Here is a 13,657-nt window from a genome sequence, read left to right on the forward strand (position 1 = left end):
GTTCAGACAGGTGCGTTGATCAAACCGCTCGCTAAGCGGATCAGCAGAATGATGGTCAGGGCAAGCTAGCTATATATTCTTAGTACATCACCGGCCTCACCTAGAATATAATTATATTCACGTATTACACAGGATTAGTTAAAGATGTCTAAGATCGTCCGTGGTAACCGGCTATAGTGAATACCATAACGTACGCTCGTGGCGCACCGGTGGACATGCCAAAGGATTGTCTACATCGGTAGCCAGGCCAAGGTGGGTGGTTGATCCCGTGGCGTGCCCGGATTCTTTTGTGTAGGTCGTCTGGACCGGATGGTTCTCAAGGTCCATTAGAGGACGGAGACTGCAGAGGCAAAGCCAAGCTTGGACCCGACCGACACCCCCGGTCCACGAGGGGTTATCCTCTGCTTGCTTCTTCTCCCCCCGCCACACTGATGCCTATGATTCTTCCATCGTTGCGACTCATGAAGCTCTAGCTCCTCTAGCCACCACTCCCTGCTTCAACGCTCCGAACGATTTACAAGCGTTCTCTGGTCGAAGGCTGTCGTCGCCGGGGGGTTGCGAAAAGAACCAGTAGGAGGCTTACTTCTGACTTGCAGACCCTGACAGGATCAGAGCTCCAACTTTCTTACCTTCCAGCCACCTTAGCTGATTGGCTTGGTACAATTCTATTCGACGTCTTCCAGATACCTGCCTCCACCCAGCCGCTCAGACACATCTTACCTACTCAGTAACTATCTAATTACGCACCTACTTTGACCTTTTAGAACCACATCCACTCAACGACTTCATCATCTGACACTCCTGCTACGGATACCGTTCTGACCGACAATTCGTCATTGCCTCGGTTCGCTATACTGTCTCCCTCGAAGAATACGAGGCCAAACAACTGCGCGAATAATGTAACAGAAGAGCGCTTTTTTGCACCACATGAACCTCCGATCAGGTCCCGTTTTGAGCAAAGCCCCAGCCAGCTCTGTCAAATATCGACTCCTCACCTCATCACCACCACAACCACCACCACACCCCCCTTCTGCATCGAAACCATGTGCGCATAACCCAGCACTAGCTACGAAACTACCCTTCGGCTGGTACGCCCTTCTCCGGTCACTCTCTCCAACACACGACGCTGATACATCACCTCGTTTCCACTTCATTTCGCCCTTCATCGAAGCTGCCAAGCCATCGATTGAGGCTTTGAGGATGGTCTGCCGGCAACCTGACCCCATCCTTGCCCTACTCTGCTACCAGGGGCGGAGGGGCAACCCCGATGTCCCACACTCCTCTTGGTGTCCAAAGGCACCATTGAGCATTGAGGGAGGGGGTGTGGCCTCATGGCCCTATAACAAACATCTCTCGCAGACGGATACCCGGTCGTTTCCCCACGGACTGTTATCGCTTTCGGCTACGGTAAGCAACCTTCAGCTCCTTGTAACTTGTAAGCAATAATCAAAACAGCATACCATTTTGTCAGCCTCGGCCAAGTGAAGTCGACTTAACCTGGCAGAGCTGCCAGCATAAACCCTTACGGCAGGCTGTGCCGATCAATGCATTCGGCCATGGAGGGGCTTCCCCAGTCTGGTGGAATACCACGCCTCGTCCTACACCAAAACGTGCGTGAGCCTTCAAATCAAACGCATTAATCTCACATCCCGAGTTTGATATGCGGATGTCCATGACAATTCATGGAGCCTTGATGCTACCTGGTATTGGGCTAAAGGCCTACCTGAAGCACCATGACGCACCCTCTAGGCCATCGGTGCTCGGTTTCCTACAGGGTCTTGTTGCGAGGCTTTGACTTCCATTAATCAGACATCCACCTTCGTCGTATTCATCGTGGACCGTGATTGAAGAGCTACGTCCTGTCTTGAACACGACTTGCGGTCGCTAAGATTGTCGGTCCATTTGGTCAGTTTTGTGTGGTCCACTTACCTCAGTCCTGTGGTCATGCGGTGGGAGAACAAACAGCTTCGATGCAATTTGACAGATCTGGCTAGCTTGTCATGGAACGGGCCTCGAGACAGGTATGTTCCGTCTCGAATTACCTAGCCAGAGGGCAATCATTAGGGCATTATCGCCAGCAACGGTCCACTTGTTCACACCGTAGAACCCTGATGCCTCTCGTGCGCTCTGCAGCACCATCGTCACATCTAGGGAGCTATATCCCCACAAGGTCACCGAATTCCCTTTTCCAAGCCACGAGACAAGCGTATGCACCGTTTGGGATCCAAGCTCAGATATTGGAGGGTTGTTGCTGGCCAATAGCAACGCTCAGATCGTGTTTAGCATTCTCATTGGACCAAATTCTTGGTTTCATCAGACTTTACCGCACTTACCATTGGTCAGGAGGCATTATTCGCGCTTGAAGCGGTTCCGGCGAAGCCAATTCGTCGCGGACTGATTCCCATTTGGACAGTTGTTGAATGCAAGAACCTCCTGAACCATCTACCCACTTAGGCTCTCGAGGAAGGATCTGGCCAAACCTCTCGGAAGGATGTTTTCATCCTAGAGAGCTTAGGCGCTTGGCCGAAGTGTACATGCTATTGCGATTGGGGCATAGCCCAGGGTCGACCAGCACCCACCCGCGTTGGCCCGCAACATGCGCCGTTCTTAATATGAAGCGGGCCCTTCCGGCGACATCCTAGCCTAGGCTGGCGGAACATTAGACTAAACCGACTCGAACGTTGCCCGAATCAGTATCTGATCGCTCAACATTGAGTTCGCACCAGTCGTGGAAACAATCTTACGAAAGTGCCTGGCAATCTACGTACATGATTGATGGACATGTCGGAATGGACAGTTCAAAGAGAACGAAGAGAAAGTCTCATTTCAACGACCCATCCTCGCATCGTATCACCGACGTTCTAGATGGGTAACGGGATTCATCAAAACGGCATTGAAACGGACTATTGCAGCAGCGAATGGAAGCTTTATCTCGATTTGCACCCCCGGGTTTTCTGGATACAGCTAGGAAGGAAGGCCCATGCTAGTGGCTTTCGACGCCGAATACCCAATTTCTGCCGCGCATCATTCCCCAGAACTTGTCCTTGAGAACCCATGATCGCAAAAATCGACGTTGAAATATCAACGTCCCAACATGACTGCGGAGACGGTCCCGTTCGAGTCCCATGGCCTGCCAGTTGGTCATCCAACTTAAGACGACTGCCCTACCATATGGGCCTTCGGTGGCACACGACCCCGGGCCAAGGCTTCATGCTAACCATCCTGTGTATGCACACACGGCACGTTCAAAGTTAGCCCTCGCCATCAAGCCTCCCGAAGGGGATGATAGCTGCGCCAGTATCCGTACAGCTTACTTATTCCCGAGCCCCTCCTCCAGCCTGCGCTGGTTGATTCATGTCGCCCTGGAGTAAGCAGGGGACCTAGTCAGCGCGAGCAACATCGCAGCGCAGCATCCGCCGCCGTCCGTCGGTCTGTGTTGCCCCTGCGCGCGCCTTCCCTGCAGCCGTTCTCCCGTGGTCTGTGTCCTATCGTCCATCGTTCGCCTCATCTGTATCTGCTGCAAGGCACGGATACATTCATCTGCGCGTGGGTAATCTCGAGTCGGTGTCGAGACAAGAAGCCAAGATCGTCCGGCGACTTTTCGCTGCTACCATAATCTCTGCAATCCCCTCTTTTCCCTTCGTCACATATCGCGGACTCGGGACCTCTCCCAGTCGTCTTCCTCGGATAAGATGAAAATGAGATTATGAGATCACGGCTCGCTTGGGAAGGGGGCGTGGTGGATCCATCCTTAACTGACACATCCTCCCGGCGATAAAAAAAAAGGAAAAGAAAGAAAACCGGGACCGCGCGAGAACAAAATATGCTTGACATGGGCGGTAAAGCAAGCCTTGTGAAAGGTGGTCATGGGGAGGGCGGCTTGCGTCTGGCTGATCCCAAAGCTCCCCCGCTCACCTTCTTTTCACAGAGTAAGCAAGATACAGGCACGGGACTACTAGTATCCCGCCGGGGACGATTCTCATCAGGATTCGCAGTGAAAGGCATTGGCACAAGCGGTATCGGATCCCTTCTCGACGCAGATCCATGAGCGTGGCAGCAGACAGAGAGAGAGAGGGGGGAGAAGGGTGCCATTTTGGCTCTGGTTTAAGCGCCGACGTTGTCCTCGTTCCAGGGGGTCCCCCGTCCGGCTCGCCCAAACATCTGCCCGCTCTTGCCAGCCCATGCAACAGGAACAGGATGTGGGCGTTGAAGCTGCATGCTTCTCCCACCCACCCTCTTGTCCCGCGCGGAGGCATTGCAGAGCACCCAAGCACCGCGCGGGCATGTGGTGCTTCTTGCAGACAGGATATGCACCCTGCGCTTCTGCTGGGAAAAGTGCGGCCGCAGAAACAAAGACCCTCGGCTATGCAGGCCGTCTATGATCTTTCCTTCATACCACTTGCTGGCCGACGACACCGAATGGTGGCAATGTGTGGGGTGCGCCCGAATGGCTCACGGCTAGTCCGTCCCCATCCGTGATCACGTTGGTTATGACGATAACGGCACGCGAGAGCGACAACGGGGACAACAACTCTTGGGCGTTTAGCGAGGCTCTGGGCCCAGCCAGTGCCATCCCTACACACAGATACGACACCGGGCGAAGCTTGTACAAGTCAGGCACTCTCTTCCGCCGGGCAGCTTACGTAGTAGTAGTGCCCAACGGCCCTGACTTCACAATTCTGACGCAACACGACTAGCCCGAAGCTATAACATCACACATACAGCGTTCCTCTCAGGGGGCGCAATGACGGACAAGAGGGGGGGGAAACTAAAAAACTGTGGAGATGTAGTCCAGAAGCCGCTTCAATTAAGCCAACACTCCGCAAGCCAGGTTCCTCCTCCTCGGCCCCCCTTTTACTTTTTTCTCCTTTTGTCTTTGCATCTCCTCCTCTTCTATAATGCTAGAGCGAGAACGCTGCTTCACTGACCCAACATCGCCCTCTCGTGCCCATCTCCTTTGGGCGGCAAAAGTAGGTAGATAACCAGATAACGCTCTCCGGACAGCTTGCGGCCGCGTGCCCATACGCAGTGGCACCACCATCACCACAACTCACCCCTGTCCCGAATATGGCGGCAGTCTCCGAGTTGCAGTTGGCAGCACATGGTCCGGACTGACCGGCTACGCACATGTGTGTGTGTGTATGTGTGTGTGGATACCTGCCACTTCAAATTGCTGAAAACTGTTTGGATATTGCACGCCGTGTTGTAGAACCAGTGTCGACTGAGGTCGCAGCGAGCAAGAAAAAAGACCTCGGGGTCCAGAAGAGACCTCGAGGGGAGGGGAGGCGAGGAAAAGAAGCAAATGGCTTGTTATTGTTTTTTTTTCTCCCACCAAAGGGGGTTCGCCCGGCGCCTTGTCCACCTGACGTGGGGCATGGCGACAACGCGGTCGCCATGCGCAGATTAGCTTGTTGCCGCGTTCATCAGCGCTTGACGATTGTTACTAAAGTCAACAGATGTTAGTCACATTTGCCTCTCTCTCTTGGCCCGGTTCTTTTTCCTCGACCGGGTCAAATGGCCGAATAAAAAGCATGAGAGCAAGGACGCCTTGACACCGAGGAAGAAGGAGGGGGTAACAGGACAAAGAGTCTCACCGATATCCTCGTCGGCTAGCTCGTGGGCGAGTCCGACGCGCTGAGGCTGATGCTTTACAGATTTACCGTACACAATGGCAGTCTTGAACTGTTCAAGAATGCTCCTGTGAATTTGGTTACACTGTGAAGAGGAAACGTTTCAGTCAGCACTTGATTAAAGCAAACGAGCAAGCGATGCAACACAACCCCTCGTCTCAGACGGGAAAGGATGCTCGCGCCGTGTTGATCAGGGAGGCTGTCGGAGGCTGCCTCAGAAATGACGAGGTCAGTACTCACAAAGTCTTCGACTGTGCACCGGTTCGATCGAAGCACCACGGGCTGGGAGTAATCCGGCAGCTTGCCCTTGGGCTTGGTGTAGACGCGAACGAGTTGTAGCTTCTCCCACCTACGCGCCAGTAAGGACCGATTGTCAGCTTCTTGGGTTCTTGCAAGTTCAATGTTCCAGAGTACAATAATAAGCCTTGGCATTGTCTCGGCTGTGCTGCCGCTCAGGGGGGCATCCATCCGGGAGGGGGGCCTCGAAAGCAAAAGGAGGATGGGGGGTAGAAATAGTCCTTACATAGCCTCCATCAGTTCGTCAATGTTCCAACCCTGCTCGGAGCTGATGGGCACGGCGTTAGGGATGCGATACAGCAGGTCGAGCTCCTCGATGCTGATGGCGTCGATCTTGTTGAGCACGTAGATGACGGGGATATAGTTGCGACTCTTGGCCTCGAGGACGTCAATGAGGTCGTCGATGGTGGCGTCGCAGCGGATGGCGATGTCGGCCGAGTTGATGCGGTACTCGTTCATGACGGCCTTGATCTCGTCGTGGTCAATGTGCGTCAGCGGCACGGTGCTCGTGATGTTGAGACCGCCCTTCTCCTTTTTCTTGAACGTAATGTTGGGCGGGCTCTTGTTGATGCGGATACCAAAGCCCTCAAGCTCTGTCTCGATGATGCGCTTGTCCGTCAGGGGCTTGTTGACGTCGAGCACGATGAAAATGAGATGGCACGTCTTGGCCACGGCGATGACTTGCCGACCACGACCGCGACCGTCCTTGGCTCCTTCAATGATACCGGGCAAGTCGATGATTTGCAGCGGCGCACCTGAGCACACTTTGTCAGTCTCCTGATTCTTTTCCACTTTCGTCTCACTCTGCTCACGTCCATGTAGGACAAGGATCTCTCGTACCGTTGTAGGTGACCTGACCAGGGACGGACGTCAGGGTCGTGAACTCATAGGCGGCGGCCTCAGAGTGCTGGCCGGTTAGCTTACTCATGAGCGTACTCTTCCCCACGGACGGGAAGCCAATGAAGCCGATACTCGCGACACCCGTGCGCGCGACATCGAAGCCGGCACCGCCGCCGCCGCCGCCGCCCGAGGGCGTCAGCAGCTCACGCTTGAGTTTGGCAAGCTTGGCCTTGAGTTGACCCAAGTGAAAGGATGTGGCCTTGTTCTTTTGGGTCTTGGCCATCTGTTGTGAGAAGAGGTTTCATGGTTAGTCCAGGTTCCTGAAGCTTTCCTCGTCTCTTCATGAGGTTCATGTGTGTGACCTGAAGGGGGTTCGAGGTGCTGATTATTAGATAAGGGTGCTGTCGACGACGCCGCGAGGGGAGGAGCAAGCCCTCGCCGGATCAGCTGAGGGGCTTCGAGGGAGCCATTCGACGTCATTGACGACAGGCGATCGCGAGAGGAGTCGTGGGGAGAAGGACAATGATGATGGAGGAGGGGTTGAAAACGTACTTCGGCCTCGATATCTTTGATCTGTACGCGATCCATAGGTTAGCAAGCGGTGTCAAGTACGGCAGGGCCCGAGGGCCCGAAGCAGAGGGCCATGAGGCCGAACATACCTTGTCCACCGTAGTCGCCATGGTTGCGGTTTCCTCGTCCCGAAGACGCTGCTACTCGATGGAAGGGCTAGGTTGGGACCGAAAACCGTCCTGGCCTATTCAGCGCGCGCGTCGAATGCCGACTGTAGATCTGATGTAGCGCAAGTTCGGAAAAGAGAGTGGGGTATCACGGAGCAAAGAATAGGAAAAGAAGGAAAAAGAAGGCTCGTCGAATGTGTTCGTGATGCGTTTTCGTGTTGGTGTTTTTATCTTCTTTCTCTCAGATGCGCAAGTTCTCCAGACGCAATCGGCGAACAAAAGAGAGGAAACGGCTGTCCGGGTTTAGGGTGGAACGACGGAGGATTTGAACTGGATTGGATTGGGGTTGGTGATAACGTCCTGGCAAGCTGGTGGCTTTGTGGTGGTGGGTTTTTCGGGGGGGGGGGGGGCAAACGGCGGGGAGGGGCGCGGCGGTGCCAAAGGCACATACAATGTATAAAAATTTTGGCGGGGGCGGCCGTCCATTTTTTTGCTGTCTCGGCGGCTCTCATTGGTCGGGTCGCCTGGGTCCTCGTTGGTGATGTCAGAGCCAGATTCATTCTAACTCAAAAAGTCTTTCGCGATCTCAGCCCTGCGTCCCAGCAAATGTTCAAACAGCGAGCGTCGTGAGATGTCAAAATTTTACGGGCTTATCAGTAGAGAGATAGGGAGAATGGTGCGTTTTGAATGGTTTGTTTTCATCATCTACGTTTTACGCCTGGAAACCCCATCCCAGACCACCCAGCCCTGCTTCCAACATTTTCAAGCCGTGACCGTCTTTCGTCCATCGTTTGCCCACAAATAGGCACGTCTTATTTCCTCGTCTTTACAAATACTGCAAACGGCTGTCCCATAAATACAGTGCTCCGTCATCCAAAGCCGTTGGAGCTAGCGCGGGAGCCCAGCGACGTCTCGAAGCCTATATGTCGATCGGTTCGAAGAACCGTAGCCGCAAGGAGTAGCGACACGACAGCTAGACCAGATGCTCAACCGCGATTCGGAGACTTCTGCTGACTCCAATGGTTAATCATGTATCGTTTCCGGGCGTTACTGCGAGGCATGCGCATTGTTGTATATTAAATAGTGTGACTCGTGTGATCTAATTCGTGAATCAACTCAACTCAGTTGGAATCCAAAACTGAGACGCCGTTAACTCCGTTCGGTAAAAGCTTGGGCTCAGTCGATACTGGTACAGGAGCGGGCGCCGGCACGGGCGCCGGGCCAGGAACAAGAGCTTGGGAGCCATTCGACGGCTCGACCGATGACTCCGTAGCATTCGACTGGCTTCTCGGCGACAAATGCCCGCCATTAGGCAGCGCCGCCGGGGGGTTCGTGCCGTTCAAGAGGTGCTCCAGCCCCTGTTCTTTGCAAACGCGAGCATAGTCGGGGTCGCCCGGGAAAACCTGCTGCAATCCCTTTCGAGGGACCCGTTTCTCGGGAAAGGGAGTGTTACTTGTGGCAGACATTCCGGGCTTTTGCTCCTCGACCATGACACCGTCGATGTAATATTTGTTCCTCGGCGCGAATCCATAAAATCGGTCAGCGTCCGGATCTTCCTTCCACTTTTGCGGGACCTTCCATCCGTAAAGTTGGCCTTCATCCTCTGGGAGCTCGCGATACTCGACGCTCATTTTGAGACTCCGGAGGTGAGGGATACTCGGAACAATGAACATCAAGTCCGACACCTAAAGACACGTTCGTCATTATCCCACTTGCAAGGGGCGGAATGTAGCACTTACCTTGACAAAGAACATGTCCAACTTCAGGAACTTCTCCCTTGCTTCGCCACGGAGCCTTTCCTTCGTGCGGTAGCTCATTTTAAAGGGGCCCTGGCCTTCGCCGTAGTAATCCGATAAACCGGCTCCGAGCTCGTAGAGGCCCTCGCTGATCAGGGCATACCGGTCTGACTCGAGTCTCCAGATAACCTTTTTGGCGACATCCGAGACGGGGATGTGTTCCCAAGCAGTGTCTGGATTGTTGTTAGTGATATCCTGGATTTGTCCCGCGCTGGGGGCACTTACATCTTGATAAGGCGAGATCCTTTTCTCCAAGAAGCAGCGCAACATGAGTGTTGAGCACCCACTGCTCTCGGCCATCGGCCGTGCCGGTAGCTTCCGGGCGTATGGTGTCGTACCGCACCCCCTGCATGTGCTTGAACTTGGCCGCAAATTCGGGAGTCTTGGGGTTGGGGCAACTGTCCAACCAGCGTAACAGAGGAGGTAGCTTTGCCAAACGTAAACGCTCTTGTTCCTCGAGGATCCGGCGCTGCTCGGCTTCTCTGGCAACCCGCTTGCGTTCCATCTCCTCGCGATGGAGACGTTCCTTTCGTTCACGCTCCTTGCGCTCCTCCTCTTCCCGGAGACGACGCGCTTCTTCAGCAGCCTCGCGCTCCAGCTGTTCTTTACGAAGCCTTTCCTCTTCCTCCCGCTGCTTCCGGGCTTCCTCTTCCTTTCTCTTCAGCTCCTCTTCGCGCCGCTTCTTTTCCTCCTCCTCGCGAAGCCGTTTTTCCTCCTCTTCGCGTCTTTTCTTCTCTTCGGCCTCGCGCCGTTGCCGCAGCTCCTCTTCCTGCCGCTTCTTTTCCAGCTCAATCTTACGCTTGCGTTCCTGCTCCTCGCGTTGCTTGACCTCCTCTTCCTCTCTCAGCCGCTTCTGCTCGGCTTCTCGTTTCTTCTCCTCCGCCTCCCGCTGTCGGCGTTCTTCTTCCTTCTTGCGAGCTTCCTCCGCCTCGGCCTCCCGGCGCTTCCTCTCCTCCTGACGCTTCTCCTCCCGTCGCCTTTCTTTCTCTTCCAGGCGTCTCTTCTCTTCTTCACGGTCTTTCTTCAGACGCGAATCCGCTTCAATCGTGTCTTTCACTTCTGACGCATCAGGCATATCCGTGTCAACATCCTCAGACTTGACGTGAATGCTGGACTTATCGCTGTTGCTGGACTTGCCGGACTCCCTTCTGTGACCTTCAGGGTCGGCCTTGGGTTTGAACGGTCTGCGATCGCTGTCATCCTGATCCCTCAAACTTGACTTAGATCGCAGGGGGGCGTCGCGAGAAGCTCGGTGGGGGTCGTCGGGAGATGCTGTCGACTTTGGTCGTCGCTCTTTGCCGTCGATATCGAGTCGCCTTCGCTTCACGGGAGCTTCGCCCTCGTCTTTATCGCCCATGCTCGAATGGGGCGGAGTGACGCTGGACCGGTGTCTCTTGGAAGAGTTGTCGCCTGAAACAGAAAGCCGGTCTCTAGACTCGTCCCTCTTGAGAGCCTTGGTGCGATCGTGGTACTTTTCTGACAGGGGCTCACCCTTTGGCTTCTCGGGATGGTCGTCGTGCTTGGGGTCGCGAGGGCTTGAAGGGTCCTTAATGGATGAAGTGGTGGACACCATACTAGCGCGTCGATTTTTCTCTCTCTCACCGCGGAGTTCCCCCTTGGAGACCAACTTCCGACGAGGTTTGGCAGCCTCCCCTTCAGACGACATGGCAGCAACGTCGGATTCTGCTCGTTTCACAGATTTGACTGATTGCTTCTGCGATAGTGCGGGGGATGCCTCTCGGTCTGATACGGCGATCGTTGGCAATCGGTCCTCTTTTCTAGGTCTGCCAGGACCACGCTTTGGTGAAGCCTGGTCGTCGTGGAAGGAGTCAGCCCGTCGCTTTTCTTTCGGACTGGTGACGTTTCGAGTGGAGAGTTTTTTCCTCTTCTCCGGATCGCGTGGGGGGCTAGAAAGGTTGCGCTTGTGTGGCCGAGCTTCGTCTTTGAGTTCGTTGCGGCCCTGGCGCTTCGTCTCACGGTCTTGTTCCCTTTCCCGCTCCCTTTCGCGCTCTTTTTCACGCTCGCGCCTGTTCGGAGATTTCGTCTTGGCGATGTCGCGATGCGACTTTCGGTACGCATCGTAAGCTTCCTTGAGCATGTGCTCCTCGTCCTTCCAGTTCGTTCCTTGTCGGCGTCGGGCAATCTCGTAGTATGTCTCGCCTTTGAACCGCCGCGTCGGGTCGAAGTTGCCCTGATCCAAGAGCAATCTAACAACCTTGATGTTTTCTTGACCAATCGCGGCCAGCATGGGTGTTGCAAACTCGGGCGGCATGCTCGAGACGGGAGCAGGATCTGGGTTTGCGCCGCCCAATGCGAGCAGGAGCTGAATAACCACCTCGTGGCCACCTCGAGCAGCCGCAACCATGGCTTCCGAATCGTCGCAACCATCCTTGACCTGCAGAATCCGTGTCACAGTCTCCTCGTCTCCCTTGCCAGCAGCTTGTCGAAGTGTCTTGTCGTCTAGTGACATATACAGTAAGTGGTTGCTCGTTTTGTTTGCCCTTACAGTACCGGCCCGACGCCCACTTGCGTGAGCAGCCGAGGGTGCCGGTGATCGTCGAGGGCTGTCTGGCCCGTGAGAGGATCGACTGTCGGGGTGGTCGGTCTGATGGTGGTCCTCGGATGTGCGCCTTCTATCACCCTGTCTGGATTTTGCTTCGACGAGCGCAGCCCGGAACTCTTCTGCGTTCTCCAGTTCATCGCTTACTCGATCCAAAGGTTCTTCGCCACTCAAGTTGGCCTTCCGAGGATTGACTCCGGCATTGAGGAGCATTTTTACCACTCCCAAATGACCATTGTCGACGGCGTCCAGCAACGGTGTGTCCTTGTCGTAGTTCACGCAGTCCAGGTTGCAGCCGGCGTCGATGAGGAGCTTCACGATATCCTCGTAACCATTAATCGCAGCGATCTGCAGTGGCGTGTTGCCAGCGTAATCAGCTACGTTGAGGTCTTCGGGTCGCTCCCCCAGTCTCTGCTTAGCAAGGTCGTATTCGCCTCTAGCACACGCTCTGGCAAGGAAAGTTTGGCCGTGTGCGTCGAGGTGCTTCTTGTGCGGCGCAATCTTGGCGGGTGACATGTTTGACTCAGCGGTGGCGGGCGTGGAAAGGTTGCGAAGCTTGGAGCTCCGAGGATGAGGGCTGCCGCTGGCAGAGGACTCGTCGGAATGGTAATCAGTTGATTGCAGAGGGGGAGGCAAGCGCTTCTTCTTGTGACTCAGGCCATTGGAAGAGTTTGCAGGCAGCTGCGTCGAAACGCTCCGCCGGTGGGCACGTGGCTGGTGGGGAGATACGGATCTGGTGCGTGAGCTTGAGTGGCCGTCGTGTTCCCTCTTGGATGAAGAGGAGGACTTTGGCTCCTTGGACAGGCGGTTCGCGCGAGATTCGACGCCACTGTTGTGGTCCGCGATGATGCGTTGCCGTCGGGCCTTTCGATTTTCCGCCTCGTCCTCCGAGTCTGCCCTGGGAGCTTTGCGTTTGTGGGGTATCGTCCTATCGGTGGACTTGGCGCGGTCTTTCATAGACAGCTTGGGGGATTTCCTACGGTCAGCACCCGTGTCGGTGTCGGAGTGCCCACCAGGTCGACGCATGTGGTGGGGAGGCGAGGTTGGAGCCGAGCTGAGGCCACTGGAACCGTCTTTGCTCCTCACGGATTGATCGTGGATGCGTTTCTTCTTCAACCCGAGCGAGGAGGCCATTTCGGACAGGCGGGGAGGATCGGCCATCTTCTCTTTGTCGCCGTCTCTGCTAGCACTGGCATCACGGATTTTGCGGAGGAGCGGGGGGGGCGGGGGCTCTCCATCGCTGCGATCCTCGTGCTTTACCTTCCTCACCTTGGAGGGCGAGTGACCATCCTTACCAGGCAACACGATGGTTTCGGCATCCGAGTCTCGGTCGGCAGGAGCGTCGTCGGCGGCGGGGGGAGCGCGCGATACGATTACGCTAGACTTGATGTCCTTGGGCAGATGAGGCGGAGATTTGATGGACTCGTCCGCAGCCTTTGCAGGTTTGCTGTTGGACTCGGTTGACTCTCTGGACTCGTCAGGCTGGTGACTGCCCGGTCGCTTCTCCGCAGCAGCGACGGGCTTCGGCTTGTCGGACCCGGCAGCATTCTGCGCATCCATATCATTTATCTAGAGGTCGAAAAACCGGCCAGCACCATCCTGGCCAAGGGTCGGCCAAAAGAAAGAGAGTCGAGAGTGCTGATTGAATTGATTGTGGCCGGTGAACGATTCCTCAGTCGGTGGAACGACACCCCCTAATAGAAATTGGGTAGGGCAGTCACGGGGGCGCGCGAAGCAGGCGTCGAGTGTCGATGGCGGGTGGTAGAGTGGGATGTAGTAGAGACTGGATCACGTCGACGATGAAAGGGAAAAAAAAAACAAAAAAAAAACAAAGAAAGCGCCTGGCCGAGTGGGAAT

General features: G+C 55.3%; 2 protein-coding genes across 2 annotated transcripts; both read right to left on the reverse strand.

The window, feature by feature from the left end:
• Nucleotides 1-5,423: 5,423 nt before the first annotated feature.
• On the reverse strand, nucleotides 5,424-7,050 carry GLRG_03675 (TGS domain-containing protein; the record flags this gene model as incomplete). Its single annotated transcript, XM_008094360.1, has 5 exons — nucleotides 5,424-5,443; nucleotides 5,595-5,715; nucleotides 5,871-5,979; nucleotides 6,154-6,682; nucleotides 6,768-7,050. The coding sequence occupies 5 exons, from the start codon at nucleotides 7,048-7,050 to the stop codon at nucleotides 5,424-5,426; spliced, it is 1,062 nt and encodes a 353-aa protein (XP_008092551.1).
• Nucleotides 7,051-8,565: 1,515 nt separating this feature from the next.
• On the reverse strand, nucleotides 8,566-13,360 carry GLRG_03676 (uncharacterized protein; the record flags this gene model as incomplete). Its single annotated transcript, XM_008094361.1, has 3 exons — nucleotides 8,566-9,129; nucleotides 9,184-9,413; nucleotides 9,466-13,360. The coding sequence occupies 3 exons, from the start codon at nucleotides 13,358-13,360 to the stop codon at nucleotides 8,566-8,568; spliced, it is 4,689 nt and encodes a 1,562-aa protein (XP_008092552.1).
• Nucleotides 13,361-13,657: the final 297 nt, after the last annotated feature.

This window comes from Colletotrichum graminicola (assembly GCF_000149035.1).
Source record: "Colletotrichum graminicola M1.001 genomic scaffold supercont1.11, whole genome shotgun sequence".
In the NCBI taxonomy this organism is placed as follows: Eukaryota; Fungi; Ascomycota; class Sordariomycetes; order Glomerellales; family Glomerellaceae; genus Colletotrichum; species Colletotrichum graminicola.